We start from the raw sequence: 17,854 nt of genomic DNA, 5'->3' as shown, positions 1-17,854 counted from the left end.
AAATGTATTTTAATTTCTCCAGATCATGAACCTGTTTCAAATACTTTTAATAGTGGAGTTTTGTAGACACAGGGCTCAGGGAAATTATGGTGTTTTTAAGAAGGGATGATGATGCTGTTCTCATAGGCTTTGTCTTAGAAGGTGGCTGTGATGACAGTGGGAAGGAGGGAAAGCAAATACCTGTTATTAGGTGGCTTAAATATTAGTTCTTTTTTGTTGCTGTTGTTTTGGTTATACCTCATGCATTGCTACCAAACTGCTTCAGAACTTTCATTGTCTTTTAGTTTATCTTTTTAAAAATCCAGCAAAAGTAGGGCAGGGTATTATGAAATAGATGTAAATGTAAGTGAAGCAGAAAAAGCTTCATACTGCCGGTTTTTGAACTCTTAGCAACCATTACTGTGCATAAAAGCCTTCATGCCTCCATTGTGCAAACCAGAAAACTTTATGTGTAAAAGTTTTTTTGGTTCAGAAGTTTATCTGGCAGCAGTGGATGTCACCTGGAACAACCCCATGATTAATAATAATAATGTGAAAAAAAAACAAAACAGTGCAAGCACTTTTTAGAATGTACCTTAACATTTAGGTCTTGGTCAGACATGAATAGCTGTATTTTAGAAGGTCACAGAAAAAGGTTACAAAATCTGTTTGAAAGGAGTGTGTGGGATGAGGACAGAAAAAAAGAAACCAAGTGAAACCGCATCAGAACTTGAGGAGCTTTACAGATAGCCCTGTGGCCTTGGGGAAAAATGAAGACGTGTTTCTTTTCAGTCCATTTTGGACCACAGTCATAACTGTGAAGTTGCTACTGAGATAATTTCAAATTACTGAAGTGCCAAAATTAGTTTTCTTTTTATCAGGCTTTGCAAGAAGCAGGGTAACTGTACTATGAGAACCTCATTCTGTTTATTTCTCATTTCGATACCTTAACTGGATCCTTTGTGGGTTTGATAACAGAGCTTTAAGGAATGTGTCTGTTCTTTTTCCAAGTTGGTTATCTGAACTTAATGAGCCAAAGGGAGAAGAATACCACATGCTGGCAGGGTAGCCAAAACCCGTGTTTCTGAGTGGGTGCTGTGGTACCCGTGTACTGGATATCTTCTGAACAACATCGAGCTTTGAACCTGGTAGTTTCTTTTCCATCTTCTCCAATTTGATCCTGTTTATAACATAGTTTTACTGCATTTGTTCACCCTACTTCAAGTTACTATTTTCTAAGTTTTGAGACCTAATATCATTTTAGTTTTGGGATGATATTCTGCAGTAATGATTGGATGCATCTGTTGTGAGACATACTGCTACCTAATTGCTTTCTCAAACAGCTTTGTGTTTAAAGCCTGCAAGTACAAATATCTTATAGAGAAAACTGAGGAATCTTAAAACACACTGTTCTTCTGTTACTTATTTTATTATTTATTTTTAAATTTATTTTTATTTTACTTATTTCCTACTGGTTCTTTGTATGATCTGACATTTTAAAATTAGTTTTGGTTTATTTAAGTCATTCAGAAACAAGAAAATTTATACTGTAAAACATGTTTACATCTAAGCAATTTCAATCCAATTTTGATGATGAGTACAATTTTAGGACAAAGGGGAAAAACAAATACTAGTGTTGTTTACAAATAGAAATCAGGGAATAGAGCAGCAGTTTAATACCTAAACTAGAAATAATTTAGGAGTAAAGTATTTAGAGTTGCTCATCATAAATTTGGTTCTTGGCATCTCAGGATTTTTTTTCTCCCATACAATTCCTTTAATTCTTTAGAAAGAATTTCCAGGGAAAGAACTGTTTTCAATAGTGTGCTTATTGCAATGATTTCTCTCCAGCTTAGAGGACAGCTACAAAGAGGCACTCTCTTCACATGGAGTCACATGGAGAAGACAAGGGAAAAATGGGTATAGGTTGCAGTGGGTGCAGTTTCATCTTGATATGAAAATGGTTTTTTTTGTTGTTTCTTTTATAGTGAGAACAATCATTCACTGGAACAACTTCCTCAGGAACATGGTAGAGTCCCCATTGCTGGAGGTTTTTGAGATGCAGTAGGACAGTGTGCTGGATAGTCTTGTGTAGGCTCTTTCCCTTGAAAGGGTAGACCAGATGATTTTTTGAGGTCCCTTCCAGCCTGGGCTGTTCTGTGATTCTGTGAATCTTTGCTTTTAGAACTCTCTTTTTGTAGGGAGTGAGTAGCCATCCCTTTTTCCCCAAAGTACAGCAATGACTTCTATTTTGAGCAGGTTAGAAGGAATGTGTATTCTCACAATGGGCTATGAGCAATCCATTGCAATTTGCTTTTTTTGGGGGTGCTAGTGGTGAAGAGGGCAGATTTAGGAAGTCTTATGGATACTGTCATCTTCATTAGAAATGTTGAAAACTCAAGTTAAGATGGTCGTTACAATCTTTCCACCTCAGAATGTTGATGACATCATTAGCACTATGTTAGTTGCTTCAGGGAGCCTCCTTCAGTGCTTTTTTTGTAGTGTTCTGGTAGCAGACAAATGGAACTCTGAAGTCCTGAACTGAGGTTCTGTCAGGTAAGTACAAAAAGATTTAATATAAAAAAAATAAGTGAAAAAACAAGTCCCAGCCTTACTAGGCATACCCAGGCTTTTAAGATATCAGTGTTGTGCCATGAGTCACTTCTGTTTACATTTAAAGTAAGAATTTCAAAAGAATATGGGAGTCTTGATTAACTAGGTCTTCAGGGTTATTTTTGAGAATAAGCAGGGTGTTCCTTTCTGGTTTGTTAGTAATATTTAATATGTGGGTTTTGGTCTTGATTCTGATGCAGACTTCTGTGGCTTCCTCCAGTATTATCTGTCTCTGGACAGTGTGCTAGTTTGATGTGTGGATAGAAGATAAGATTAAGGAAGGAGGGGGAGGTTGTGTTGTATGGGGTTTTTTCTCCCCCCCCTTTTTTTTTTGTATGTGTGCGCGTCTGGGGTTTTTTTGGAGTTGTGGGGTTTTTTCTTGTTGTTTTTGTTTTGTTGGGTTTTTTGTTTTGGTTTGGGTTTTTTGTTGTTTTTTTTGTTTTGGTTTGGTTTTGGGTTTTGCTTGTGTTTTGTTTGGTTTTATTAGTAGTGTTAATTCCATGCCTAGCCCAATTAGAAATATCTGTGTTGGGTATCATTACATGGATTCAGGCTCAGTATCACAAAATGTTAGATCAGTAAGTCACAAATTTCCAGAGAGTTTTTGCAAGTACAGGAAACATAAATGAAAGTAAACCCCTAGTTCACTGCAACCAAATCTTACTGGAAGGTTTGCAATTTCTATTCTGATTCATTGGCTTAAACTGTAATATTTATTAATATATTGGGAAAATTTACAAGCAAGTATGTTTTGCCCAGCTGTGTCTCAAAGGACTAGAGAGCTTTCAAGGAAAGAAACTTGTTAATGGTAAATTGCACTATGGTACCAAGATCTTCAGGTCTGCTATGGTTATACATATGTTCTACATACCTATGAAGAATTACTGTAACTTCCTCTAAATACACATACTTTTAATGTTTGTTGGGGTTTTTGTTTTGCTTTGTTTTTAAATACTCAAGGACTGAAGGTAACTTAGTCATCCTTGGCATTTAGAGCACAATTCTTATTCAAGCCAGACTTGCTACTTTTGGGAATGAGTCTAAAAGCTTACAATGTGAAAATTCTTAAAGAGTCCTTCATTCTTAGTGTGTACCCTTTCTTCCTTTTTTTTTTCACTCCTGCTTTTTGTTAGCAGCAATGATATTGCTGGTGGGAGGGTTTAAGAAGGCAGAAGGAGGAGGCTCTTTGAGATTTTTTTTTTTCCTCAGTGTTGACAGGTGGATTAGAGTATACAAAACCAGTATGAATTGGGTTTGCATATTTTCCTTGATTTTTGTGATACAGTTCATAGTAATAGTTTGGGACATTTTGTGGCTAGTTAGTTTAGGTTTGTCATATCAGAAGACAAGTAAGGACTTTAGTCATAGTTTTGCCCTTTTTTTTACTATAAACGAATATGTGCTTGCTTACAAAATTTCTAGAGAACATGATTCTCAAATTGATTTACACATATATTTGATGTCTACATGGTAGAATTTACTAAAGAAATCTGTTGAGCCATGTTATATAACATTCATTATTTAGGTGTGCTAGGGCTTTTTGTTTGTTTTATATGATTTGAGGCCTATCAATGGTGTCTGCCCAAAATGCTTACAAAGCACTGGTATTTTGTTCTGAGGTAGATGACCTTTTAGTTGCTTTTGGTCCATTAAGAAAAAACCTCATAAAATTAATATGTATTTACAGACTGTTTAATGTAAGTAAAGTGCATGATGTTTCTGTTAAGTATATATGCTTTCATATTTTCGTTTTATGACTGAATTTTCTTACTTTGGAATAAAGGATAAATTAAGGAAAAAAATCATGAAATTACTGACAAATTTTTATCTTTCGGGGACCCACAGTATTGCTGTTTGTGGACATCTCAACATTGTGAGACAGCCTTTTGACTTCACACTAGATTGATTTTTAATCAGAATACCTTACTCTTACTTTCCTAGTGGAAGATTTCTGATTATTGTTTAAATGCTAATTAAAAGTATATTTGTAGATGCATGTGTTCTCAAACCAGTTTTGTGATACAGTAAATATTACATTAAGTTAATATAATCTGTGTGAAGCAGAAGGCATTGCCTTAAAATATATTGTGTGAAACATTATTTAATTGAATTTTATTTGTACAGTATTAAAATCAGTGTTCTGTGTTGTATCTTTCATAAACTATTTGTAAGCCTAGCTGATCTTGACTATAACAAATTTATGGTTTAGACATGTTGACATGTGCCTGTAGATTCTTCTCCCTTTTGAAGGGATAGAGCCTTTATTTAAAAAAAAAAAAACAAAACCAAACCCAAAAGCTAGACACTTTGTGAGATAAAGGCTTTGTTTGTAAGCCTTTGGTCATGCAGCAGGAAGGTCTAAATGCATTTGTTATGCATACTTTCCATATCAAGTGTCTTCTGTTGCTTTTGATCTACTTCTTTCAACTCATTTTTGGAAGTTCACTTTTTTTTCTGACCCTCAAAAATAAAAATCCTAAAAAAAAAAAAAAAAAAAAAATTAAAAAAGGTAGTATTTTCTTAACTCTGAATTAAGTAGCTGTTGTACTGCAAACCGTGTTCTTTTGTGACCAGGATGAGATTTTTGCTTTTGATTTTTCAGTTTTTAACAGGGAGGCTTTTATTCTGAAAGACTAATTATTTGCAGACTGATTCAAAGTAGTTCCATTCAGGTAATCTTTTACATGAAGGCATAAAAAGTCTTCAGAATCATAGCTACTCTTCTGCTGACTCTGGTCACAGTTTTTATTCTTGCTTTTTCATCATTAGTACTTAAATATTTATAGTCCAAAGTGTAGTTTTCTTTCTTATATTAAGAGAATAATAGAGCAGTGGAAGAGAGACCTCAGCCCGTGCATGATACATTTTAGGGCTTTACCCTGTGGTTTTATCTCCGTAAATTCTTTTGGCCCATCCCTCTGAGCTGGGATGAGGATATCATTGCCAGCTTTTGTTCTGCATTTGGCTGGCATGTGCTGATGACACAGGACACTTTGGTGACCATACTTGTGATGCACTTGGAGGTTCCCAGATCCAGTCAAGTGTGGGATGTTTGTTCTCCTGTTATCCCATATTAACCCAGTAGAGGGACCTAATGTCTGGATTTAAATGCTAGTAAAAGATATCAGTTTTACACATGTATATTTTTGGGGGAAGAGGGTGTGGGGTTTTGTGTGCATCCATAACCTAAAGATAGGAGGTGAAATGAGGATTCGTTCCTCTGTACTACACTAACCTCGTTATTAAATGTCAGTCTGGCTGGTATGCCTATGTAAGAAAAAATTGACAGTGCTGCTTCTAGTATAATTACACCTGATCTTTTATCATCCTGAAGAAATAGCTTTAGGTCATTCAAACACAAATTTTCTTAAAGCATTACAGTGTGCAGAGTGAGTTCAGTTACAGCAGGGAAGTGCTGTGTGACTGCTGCACACACGTCTCAGTAAATTCCAAAGTTCACCAGCAACATGTAGCAGTAAATGTCTTGAATGCAAAGTGTTTTCACTTTAGTTTGTGTTACTGTTTATTGATACAAAAGCTAAACTATTTTCTGAAAGCTCAGGCAGCTAAAAAGTTTATAGAGGAAAGCTTAGCTGTGGTCCTGCCCTCCATCCCTTTCCAGGAAGGAGGTACTCTAACTGGGGACTATGTAATTAAAACTCTGAGAAGTAATTTTTTTTGTGTGCAGTATTAATTTAGTGAGAAAAATTGATTGGATGTGTATTCCTCATCAGTTAAGCAGAGGAGAATGACTGAAAGGGCTTTACTATAAAAGCACGTTCCTCAGAAAACTTACTTGTTAATTTTTAGTTGGCATTTGACTGGTTAATTATGTGATAACTGATCTGTTCTGTATTTCTCTGGTGATTGACAGATAGGTCAGAGACAGATTTGGAGTGTCATAGGCTATGCATTTGTATTCTTATCCTGTTTTGTGGGTGGGAATTGTGGCAGGGATTGGAGCTGAGCAGTAGGCTCTCAGGGGCATTGTATTTGCACGGACTGTACAGGTTTCAGGGTAGTCAACTTCAGCTTATTTGTCAGTGCAGAAGAGAAGCATTTGTTCTCAAGGACTGTGGTTATCTGAGAAACTTTATTTTCAAGCTCTCTTCTGTGTTTGTATTGGTGGGAGTGATCATGTTGAACTGTTCCTTCCTTTATTGTTAAACTATGACTCCTGATGTATTCTCACAAAGGCTTACATAGTGCAAAGCAGAAATACAAGCTCAGTTGCCAGGCTGGTGAGTCCTCCCAACAGTCAGGGTTTATTTGCAGCCATCTCTGTGCTGATACAATTGTACTGTTTGGGATTTTGGGGTGAGCTGAGAACCTCCTTAGTGTTCTTGGTGTATAGACCATTGTGACAGTTCACTTGCCACGTTTCTCCAAGCATGGATGTATGCTGCCTATATTCTCTGAGATGAGATGATTACAGTGGTCTGTGATGCGTGTCACACAACTTTAGTTCTAAATCCAAGAGAGCAGCCATAAACATGTCCCTTTCAGACACCTTGACTCTCTAGTGGCAGTTTCTCTTGAGTTTTTGTCTTTTCTGCTATGTAGGTCAGACCTGTAAGTAAAATGATGTCTTTATAGCTGTAGCTATAGCCTTGCTAAATTTGCTTCTTTTCTGCTTTAGTGGGAAAAGTCTAAAGGCAGCCTGCTCAACAAACATAAGATTTCAGCAGATGCAGCATTTGCATGTTCTCTCATTCTTGTGAGTGGGTGTGACAAATTTCTTCTGCTTAGTTTTAACCTAGAGTTACTTCTAATTAGTGAATATCACATAGACTGCCCTTTCAAGTTGGTAGGATTATAAGCAAGGGTTTTTAATTGGCGGAAACTGGGATTACAGGATTTTAGACTTAGGTTGATGAATTTTGATAGGTGGAGGTCTTCCCTGCCTGCCATCAGTCCCAAATACCGTGATGACCTTGAGGTCGCAGTGGTTCATGATGTGATCTGATACAGTATCAGCTGGTCTGTTACAGTCCAGCTGCAAAGGATGGTAAAGTTCCAGTTGCAGCAACTGGGAAAGAGGTGGTTGTACTGGCTGGACATCATGGCTGGGCTTCGCAAACGAAGATTTGGGGAGGGCTCTACCCACGTTTGTTACAAGCTCACTGGTGGCTAAAAAGGCCAATCTGAGATAGACACATCCTGTTGCAAAAGGCACAGCAGAAGGACTCCTTAGGTGGTATATTCTGCAAGGCACGATTCTTTCTGTGTCATCTTTTCTCCTCAAGAGTGATCCTGTGTGCTTTCTCAAAAGCATCAGCAGCGTTAGTGTGTCTCCAGGCCTCCCAATTAGAGACCTAAAAGTCTAAGATGAATTCTTTCCCTGGTAATACCTAGATTTGGAGTAATTATCTGACATTAAAGAATGTTTCCCAGTCCTCTCAATTCTGTGGTAGCATGTTTTTTGTCATGGAGAAAACTTGTGCTGCTCTCTGAAGAACCTGCTCGTTGTCTGCAGAACCTCTTGTTGCATTTTTGGGGGGAATATAAGCTGAATTTGAGCTACTGTTTCTTGTGTTTTCTTCTGACCTATCTTGTCCATGTGTTCTCTTTATCTTTGTCTCAATCTGAGGCAGCCTGTAAGGAATGTTTAAGCTGATCCTGGCCCATCAGACCTTTCGCAATAATTATAGCAAATTTCCTTATAAAAAAGTGTCCATCCCTGTGGCTTTAAGCAATGTATGAGAGTTCTTCCTGAATCTCAGTTTAGCAGAAGCATTTTTTCAGGGGAGATCACTGAATGTATTTATGTTGTATTTATGAATGTATGTTCTGCTTGTTGAATAATCCTAAAGGTGAAATATGCTTGTGATCTGTTGCAGTTTTCCCCAGATTCTCAATTGTGACATCCTAGGCACAGTGAGGACCTATTCCATTTTGGATATACTTTGTCATGGAACCATTGAATGGTTTGGTTTGGAAGGGACCTTAAAGATCATCTAATTCCAACCCTCCTACCATGGGTGGGGACACCTTCCACTAGACCAGGTTGCTCAGAGCCCCATCCAACCTGGGCTTGAACACTTCCAGGGATGGAGTATCCACAATTTTTCTGTGCAACCTTTTCCACTACATGCCCTTGTCAAAAGTCCCTCTCCAGCTCTCCTATAGGCCCTTTAGATACTGGATAGTGCTGTAAGGTCTCTCCAGAGTCTTCTCCAGGCTGAACAACCCCAACTCTATCAGCCTGTCTTCATAAGAAAGCCTGTCTTCTAGCCCTCCTCTGGCCCTCCTGTGGAGTCACTTCTGTGGGTCCATGTCCTTCTCGTGTTGGGTGCCCCAGAGCTGGACACAGCACTCCAGGTGGAGTCTCATGAGAGTGGTGCAAGGGGCAGAATCACCTCCCTGGACCTGCTGGCCACACTGCTTTTGATGCAGCCCAGGACACAGCTGGCTTTCTGTGCTGTGAGAGCACATTGCTGGCTCATGCTGAGCCTCTCGTCAAGCAACGTCCCTGAGTCCTTCTTCTTGGGGCTGCTCCAAATCCGTTCTCTGCCCAGCCTGTGTTTCTGTTTGGAATTGCCCCAACCTGGTGCAGCACCTTGCACTTGGCCTTGTTGACCTTCATGAGGTTTGCAAATTTGCACAGGCTCATCTCCCAGGCCTGTCAAGGTCCCTCTGGATGATGGCATCCCTTCTCTCCAGCATGCTGACCACACCACACAGCTTGGTGTTCTTGGCAGACTTGCTGAGGGAGTACTCAATGCCACTGTCCATGTTGCCAACGAAGATGTTAAACAGCACTGGTACCAATACAGACCCAGGGCAATGGCATCTGTCACTGTTCTCCCCTTGGACATCAAGCCATTGACTGCAGCTCTTTGAGTGTGACCGTCCAGCCAGTTCCTTTTCCACTGAGTGGTCCTTCTGTCAAATCCATGTCTTTCCAGTTTAGAGACAAAGATGTCGTGTGGGAAAGTGTCACAAGCATTGTACAAGTCCAGGTAGATGATGCCATTTGTTCTTCCCTTACCCATCAATGTTTTTACCCTGTTGTAGAAGGCCACCAAATTTGTCAGGCATGTTGGCTGTCACCAGTCACCTCCTTATTTCCCAGGTGCCTTAATACGGTTTCCAGGAGGATCTGCTCCATGATCTCGCCAGACACAGGGGTGCGACTGCCTGGCCTGTAGTTCAGAGAGTCTTCCTTTTCTTCTTTTTTTAAAAATAGGGGTTATGTTTCCCTTTCTAATGTTGCCATTTATGTGAACTATGAGCTGATTTGCCATTTATATAGAATATGAGCTGCATAATGATTTTATGTCAGTCTTATTGCCAGAGAGCACATTTTTTCCTACAGAAGGTAGATATTTCTTATTACAGCAAATGAAAGAAGAATCACTACCAAACTTGCTTTTCTTTTGCTTCTCCAGTTTCTTGGCAATGTAGAGGAAAGTGGTAGAATTGCTGCTTTTGCATAGTTGAATAGGATAAACAGTTTCAAAATCTCTTTCTAAAATTAGTGCCTGTATCTTAATTCAGGGTTGAATTAAACACTCAAAAACTTGGTTTTTTTTCAGTGTCCAGGTGGCATTGGCTTTTAGTTGATATTTATTTAATTGGGTGGTCATCCCCTAAAAATTAAGGTAGTGGTTGTCTGGTTTAAATATTAGAATTTTATAAGCCAAATTTTAGGTTTTCTTTTGTGTGTATGCACACTCTTTAAATCTGTAAGTTTGGAGTAGCATTGCTTTTGTGAAATGTTCAGTGACCACTGAACAGAGTTGCGAAAATTCAAAGTTATGGTGGAGCTCTTGCATTAAAATGAGCATTATCTTATGGTCTCTAGTTCTGTTAGGAAACAAGGCAAATGAAGGTATCTAGTAGGTGAAGAGGGCAGAATCCTGTAGTGATTCTTTCCACGTGGAGGAACTGGTTTACTTGCTTTCATGCATACAGAATGTTTTGTCAAACTGCTTTCTTACCTGTTTGTCATGGGCTTAATACTTACCAGTCTTAAGGGTAAACCTACTGATGGGCTCCTGACCACTGGAGACAAAGAGATGGGAAAAAAAAGAAGGGAGAAAAGTCAAGAGGCTAATTTCAACCACTTGAAACTACCGGATTGTCAGTCTTTTTTTTTTTTTTCCTTTGGTCAATTTAGTCATCATGAAAGCAGAGTTTCACTCTGTGTCTCAATTCTACAAACTCACTCTCTAGGGTGTATGACATAAATTTCTGTAAGCATGAAAGTTCTTGCTGCTTTGCTGACAGACAGCTGGTAAAGCTGCTCTGCAGAGGGGATCTGTAATGTACCAGTACAAAGGAAAGCTTTCTTGGCATAGAGAAAACAAAGTACTTTAATATATAGCATTTTGAGTATGTTTTCCTGCTGTAGATGTTGTCTTAATGAACTTTCCGCTTAAAACCAGAATAAATTGCTTGCACACATTTGCTGGTTTGCCTGGATTTCCATTTTGAGTAGCATATTCCAAATGGGTCCATTTGGATAAGCAGGACAGGCTTTGGGAGCTGGTGGGGGATAGGTGGTTCTCATCAGTTTGTTTGCTTTCACATGAATATTGGAAAGAGTTAGAGTGCTCTACAGCCTCATGGTCTATAAAGAAATACATAAATTACAATTTTGGAAAAGACTTATATAAATTTATTTTTTAAAAGTGAAGTGTAGATGTGCAGAGAGTCTTTTGAACCTATTTTCTGATAATTTTTTTCTTATTTTTTCTATCATTCCTCTTTGTTAGTCCTTCTAATAACAGAACAGTCGACTATTCAAATTTCTTGTTTTAAATGAATCACTGGCACCTTGCACAAGTATAAGGAAAAACAGAGTGACTGTTAGCTTTTTGTTCTTTCAGCACCAAGTGCAATTCTCCAGTTTTGGTGCTCAGATAAGACTTTAAGAAGTAAATTCAGCAAATTGCTCTACTCCTTCCTGGAGGACTCAGTCACGTGAAGTCACGAACGAGAGCCCTTCAGTGGCTGATTCTGAAGGTGATTGGTCTCTCTCTGCCCCTTTTTTTCCCATCTTTTTCCTTGATTGCACAGAGACAATCAGTTTCGACTTGTTTTTTCAATTAGTTTCACTGACAACATGTTTTTACTTTGTTTTGAAACCATGGGGAATTGGAAGTTCTTTTAAATGAGAGTGGGCCTTAGCCTGGATTTCTTTAGAAGCAGTAGCAGATATGTTGAAAGAGTTGAAACAGGTAGGCTGAAAAGCATCAGGTGTTTGTGGGTCTCTCTGAAGAAGATGATTTAGATCAGCATCCATTGTAAGACGCTAAAGACTATTTTCCTGGTAGCCAAAACATTTCCTTCATGGTATGAATGTGGGAAATCATGTATCTATATGTGAACAGGCAGTGAAGAATAAGCAAGTCTGATAATAAATTTTGTAAATTCCAAGAAGCCATATAAAACAGATACTACGTATCTTCACGTGATTGCATGTAATACAAGAGCATTCTGCTTTGATTTTATTGTTCTTCATTGTTCTTACATGTGTGAGAAGCCAACCCCACCCATTCACCCCCACCTCCCAGTATCTGAATTTTCTTCTGAAATTAGTTCAGGATTATTTTACGATAGGCACTACTTTCTCTGGCCATAATGATGCTCATTGTGAGACTGAGTTGAAGGCTTTGGGATCTAACATTGCATTTTCTTTTGGCTAGTTTAACTTTCTCTTTAGTTTTATCCTAACTCTGAACTACTTGCTTTTCATCCTTATTATTTCAGAGATCAGGGAAACTCTCTAACATATTTTGTGTAAATTACAGTAATACATTCAACCATAACTTGGCCATAAAGTTACCTTTATGAATATGCTTTGCAAATGGAAAATATTGCAGTGAAGTGTGAGTAACCTCCATGTCCTGTGAAAAGTACATGTGCTTTTCTGAATAGTAAGGGCAAGTTTTATGTAATCAAACTAATCTTTAACTGGGCAAAAAGTAGTTTTTAGCAGATAGAAAAGGGTTAGTTTTATTTTGAACAGTATGTTACTTGTAGTCCTGTTCTGCTGTAGCACTGAGATATTGATGTATTTCAAATAATGTAATTTCTTTATTTTGATTTTAGGAGAATGACATCTTCCTGGGCTGGGAAAAGGGAGCTTACAAGAAATGGGGAAAGAGTAAGAAGAAGTGCTCTGATCTAACACTAGAGGAAATGAAAAAACAGGCTGCTGTCCAGTGTCTTCGCTCTGCTTCTGATGAAGTAAGTTTGGACTATTAATAGATTCTTAAGGTTTTATGTCCCTCTTTGTGTTAGATATATTTAGCTCGTGATGCTTGTCTTCTAATTTGTGCTTTCTTAAAATGCAAGTTCACTAAAAGTTCTCCAAGAATTCTTTATTTTTCTTCGGGAAATTATGAAATCTGTGTATGGCAGCATGATTTCACAAAGGATTCTGTAGTGTGTAGTGTCATGCTTTCCTTCCTGTAAGCCCTCGTCTGTTCTCGTCAGGGACAGTTGCAATGCACCAGTTTGTGTTGAAATTACAACAAAGCTTTCCATAAAGGTAATTCCCAAGATTCTAAATTGACTTTGTGTTGTGTTTGAATAGAAAGGACTGGAATATTTGGGCAGAAAGCCATCTTGCTTTGTGCATGCTACATGTGTCATCCAGAATGCTAAATAAAACACCACGTATGGTAGCAAGTGTTCACTTCCCAGATTACAGGAGTGAGTGGAAGTGGAATTGAAGTGCACTTACTGGAGAAGGTGAGGAGAGGTGAAGGCAACAGGTTGAAGGAAGGTAGCAGAGGCAGCAGATACCATGTAGCTCAATAGAAAAGTGGACAAAGGACTGTTGAAGGAAATGTTTAAAAAGAAAAAATATGTAGCACAAGTCAATAAAAGCTCCCCAGGGAGATTTTTGAGACCACAAAAATGAGAAAGTCTGTCTTTTAGTTTACAGAACTACAAATACTCTGATCTCTTCCTACTGTAGGAAGAAACTACCCCACCCATGTAGCCTGGTTGTGTTATTGCTCCATACACCTTCCTAGTCATAGTTTGTGCTTGCACAAGCATTTGGGTGGTTATGTGGAGAACTGGATTGGGAAAGTGAATCAGTTTCCTGAGATTAACCTGGTTGGGGTGGAGGAAGTGTTAACCCAGAGATGTTTCCTGGTCAGATTTGTGGCACAGACACTTGTGCCACAAGGCTGTGGAAGGTATGTGGCCAAGAACAATCAAGAAGGTGGGGATGATTTGGTTACTCCCACCACCTTTCAGCAGCATTGGTATCACGTTCTGACTTACTGTTTGTGAAGCTACTTGAGTATTTGTTCAGTTACTAAATTGCTAATTGACTAATTGGGAGATTTCTGAACTCCCATTCTCCCATTACTTATTATGCTAACAAAGTGATGCAAGTATAATTTTGTTGGTAATTTGCTCTACTCTCATTGTTACAGAATACTGAGGTAAACACTGACTACTGTAACAGTTAATTTAAATATGAAGCAAATATGAAGAAATAATTGCAAGAAGTAATGTCTTTCTTGAGGATATGACTGTCTTTATGTTCTTATTTTATGAACAACAAAAAGTAGCTTGTATACATAGACCACAGGAATACTGATGATTGATTTTTAGCTTTAGAAAATACTATGCATCTCCCCATAGCTGAAAATCAAGCAGCATCACTTAAATTTATATTGTCTAGAGAAATCTAGTTGCAGAGAAAAAGGAAGAAGGTGAATTTATCAATAACCTGAAACAAGAGCAAAAGGGAAGAAACCAGTCAACTAGACTTTTGAAAGAATGAAAGAATGTGTGATCTGAAAGGTTGAACAAGTAACTTCCACCTTGGACTTGTCCCCTTGTCAGATTTATAGTGTTAAACATTAACCTATAATCTGCAACCTGTAGACTTGTGTTATTTCAAAGCTATTTTGACTTCTGTTGCGTGCTCAGACAATTAAGCTTGCACATTTGTTGTCATTAGTAAAGTTGTAGGTCATAATTTTTTAATGTATTTTCAAACAGAATTGAACCTTTTAACTTTAAAAAGAAATTGTTACTTAAAGATGTTCTGTAGGTTTATCACATGCATTTCGTGAGAGAAATACAGACTGCTTTTATTTTTACTCTAGAGTTGAGGGGATACTAGTTGCTTTGATACCAGCGATACTTTAAAGTACCTTGTAAGATATCTTTTCTGCTTTTACAAACACATTTCTCATGTTGTCATGTTTTTGTATTTAAGTTTGTGTGCTGTTCTACTGGGAATAATCAGTAGATTTTGGATTGTGAAACATAATGTTAAAATACTATTTTTGCTGAGGCATTCAAGCTGCTCCACGCAATATTCATGATTTCGTCTCTGCAAAAAGATAAAAACACTCTGTGAATTGTAGTTGAAATTGTTAATTAGTGGTATGTGAGGAGTGTTTATAAATTATAAATTTTTGAGATACAAATAAATACTTTTTTCCCAGTGTCACTTGAATTTTTTAAAATAGTTTTCTGAATCATCAGAAAATGTTTACCAGTAGAGGTTTTTTGTTGTTGTTGTCAAATTAGATAGATGTGTTCATTAGGATATTCTCTTTTTGTAAGTGGTCTGATAATAGTCCACATGGGCAGTTCTGGAGCTTGCTTATAGTTTTGCTGTCCTTCTGTGATCCTTTTTTCAAAGTAGTTGGATATGGAAATACCAATATGCTCACATGGATATGGAGCACTTGTTCCTCCAGCCTAACCTCTTCTTGTGACCTTAGCATCGGAGCAAAGCAAGCAAGGTTGGGGTAGCCCCATTATTGGGAGTAATTGAAAAAGATCTTAATGTATTTCAACCTAAATGTATTTAAATAAAATTTTATTTAAGTGAAATTATTACAGTGTTTACCCTGCATATGTCTGTAGACAGAGTATATATACACAAACAAACAGAAAAACCAAAATAGGAACACAATTCAATGAAAACTTTAGGATTTTGCAGCCTGATGGTTTAGAGGGAAAAGTGCACAGAGAATGAAAAGGTGATGAGGGTCAATAATAACTTTTCTGACTCTCATAGGAAATTACAGGGATTTGGGTAATGTAATTTTGATTTTTGCATTTAATTATTTAAACCAGTAATGTGTTGAGAAATTGCAGACAGTCTGCCTCCCTCTTCTTACCGGTGATCGAAGGCCTTTAAATTGGGTGATCGCTTCAGAAAGATGCTTGATGGAGAGGGGAAGTCATAAAATGGATTCTATGAAAATTGGCTTGATAGCAGTAAGCACTGCTTTGTCAGACTTTCATTTAATGGTTGAAGCAAATATTTTGAAATCTTGCCTTGTGCATTTTCATTTACATACTATTCACTCTTAGGGTGTACTTTATTTGGTAGCTTAGTTTTGCTTGAATTCAGTTTTTCCTCTCATTAAAAAGAGTAATGCTGTAAAACACTAGTCTGAGACAGAAATCCAAGGTTCTACTTATAATTTTATGCTGCAGAAAAGAAACATTTGACTTCAAGAAGACTGCAGTTTGGTGTTTATTTCTAAAACATTTCCTAAGTTACGAGTATGACAGGTGAAAGAAGCTGCTCTGCCTCACTGTGTCTTGCAGTGGCAAAGTGCATTGTGGACTAAGTGCTTTTGTGAGAGGAGGCCTGACTCTGACAGATACTACTTGGCATATGTAAGAATGCAAATTGTTCATGTGTGTATGTTCTGAGGGCAGTATTTTTTGTGTGACAAGGATTTTGGTGTCTCAGATTGTCTGTATTCGTGTGAATGAATCCTTGGCTGCAGATGCTCTTGGTGCAGTCAGCAGCAGGAGAAATGTAAGTACATTGCAGCTTGCCAGAAAATGAAGACTGAATGATGGTGAGAAGAACTTCTAAGACAAGTACTTTAATGTAGCAATCAATTGCTATTCTTACTGCAGTTCTAAAGTTTATTTTTTCCAAAACACTTGAGTAGAATATAAATAGCAGTTAAAATACATGCTGAAGAATTGCTCAAATTTTGTAAAGCTTACTAATATTGACCTTGAGTAGAGATTTTATCTTAATTTTTATCCTGCTGAAGTGTAGAAGAAATTTTCAAATGTTGTTTTGCAATTAACTGGCAAAAGAGGGATATCCATTCTAATGAAATGTTGGGTAAAAAAAAATAATGTGTAGGAGTGGGGAATATTTATATGAAAGTCCTTGAGGAAAGTAAGAAATTTTATCCTGAAATTACTACCTCAAATTTTAAGTAAAACCAGTTGATCTGTCAATTATAAATAACTTTTTTGTTTAGTTTTGTTGCTGTTGTTTTTTTTAATTCCGGTTTGGTACACCTAAAACTGAGTTCCATTTGTTTCATGTTTGAAATGTTGGGATTTTTTTAAGCCTCCTAATTCTGAAAGTTTTAATTATTTTGGATTTGAATAATGAAACTTGTCAGTAGCAAGGCAGAAATCAGTGTCTTTGAAACTCATACCTTTAGGAAAAAAATTTAGAAATTCACCTGTATTATTTTTTGCAAGGTGGATACTGTGAGCAAGATTGGAATTAGAGGTTACTTGTTGAGTCTATGTATAAGGCTTTTCAGTAGGTATATTTCCTAGTAATAATACTGAAATTATTTATGTGCCTGTCCATTGATCATAAATCCAAGAGCTTAATTAGCTTTTACCTGACTAGTTTTCTGCTGAAATTTGCATTGCTCAATAGACAGAGCAGGTCTTCAGCTGTGCTGTTGCAGTTCTTCAAGGATATAGTTAATTCACTGAACACTTCCAGTGTGACATGTGAGGCTGCACCCCAAGATAGTGCCAGTTTCAGTTCAAGCAGCCGCCGTGTCCCTTGCTGAAATGTTTGAGGACAGTTTAAGGGTGAGCAAAGGAAACAACTTCCTGTGGATCTTACTTTCTGTGCAGATGAAAACAGAGCTTCTTTGAGTGTAGGTGGCCACTTCACCTAAACTGTTCCACAGCACATCGTGAGACGTTCCCGGTGTCTAATGCTGCTGATCTCCCAGGGCATGTTGGAATGGGTGTCAGGCAATGTGGTCCATTTCTGAACTATCCAAGCATTCAAAATCTTCTAACTGCCACATGAAACCAAGTACGTGTCAAAGTAAGAGTTACTCTTGGTTCATATATATTAGCGAATATCTATCTAATGAAAATAATGAATTTTGAAAAAGAACTGCTCTGATATATTTGACAAGAACACACAGTGCCTTCCATCCCACTGTTCTAAGAAATTACTGCCTGGGGGTAACATGGAAACATAATTGGTGAAACTTCATAACAGTGATTTCTTTTAAATGTCTTAGGGTGTGGGCAT

General features: G+C 37.6%; 1 protein-coding gene across 2 annotated transcripts in view; it reads left to right on the top strand.

Moving 5' to 3' along the window:
* Nucleotides 1–17,854, top strand: part of KIAA0232 (KIAA0232 ortholog) — a 57,396-nt gene that overhangs the window by 11,430 nt on the left and 28,112 nt on the right. For both annotated transcript variants that reach the window (XM_018089070.2, XM_018089064.2), the window contains one exon: nucleotides 12,652–12,789. In XM_018089070.2, coding sequence (XP_017944559.1) covers nucleotides 12,652–12,789 — 138 coding nt within the window. The remainder of the gene's footprint in view (nucleotides 1–12,651; nucleotides 12,790–17,854) is intronic.

The sequence above is a fragment of the Manacus vitellinus genome, unplaced genomic scaffold (genome assembly GCF_001715985.3).
Source record: "Manacus vitellinus isolate BGI_N305 unplaced genomic scaffold, ASM171598v3 scaffold_0_pilon, whole genome shotgun sequence".
Classification (NCBI taxonomy): Eukaryota; Metazoa; Chordata; class Aves; order Passeriformes; family Pipridae; genus Manacus; species Manacus vitellinus.
Note: the sequence above shows the minus strand (reverse complement) of the source record. Positions and strands in the feature narration are given on the sequence as shown.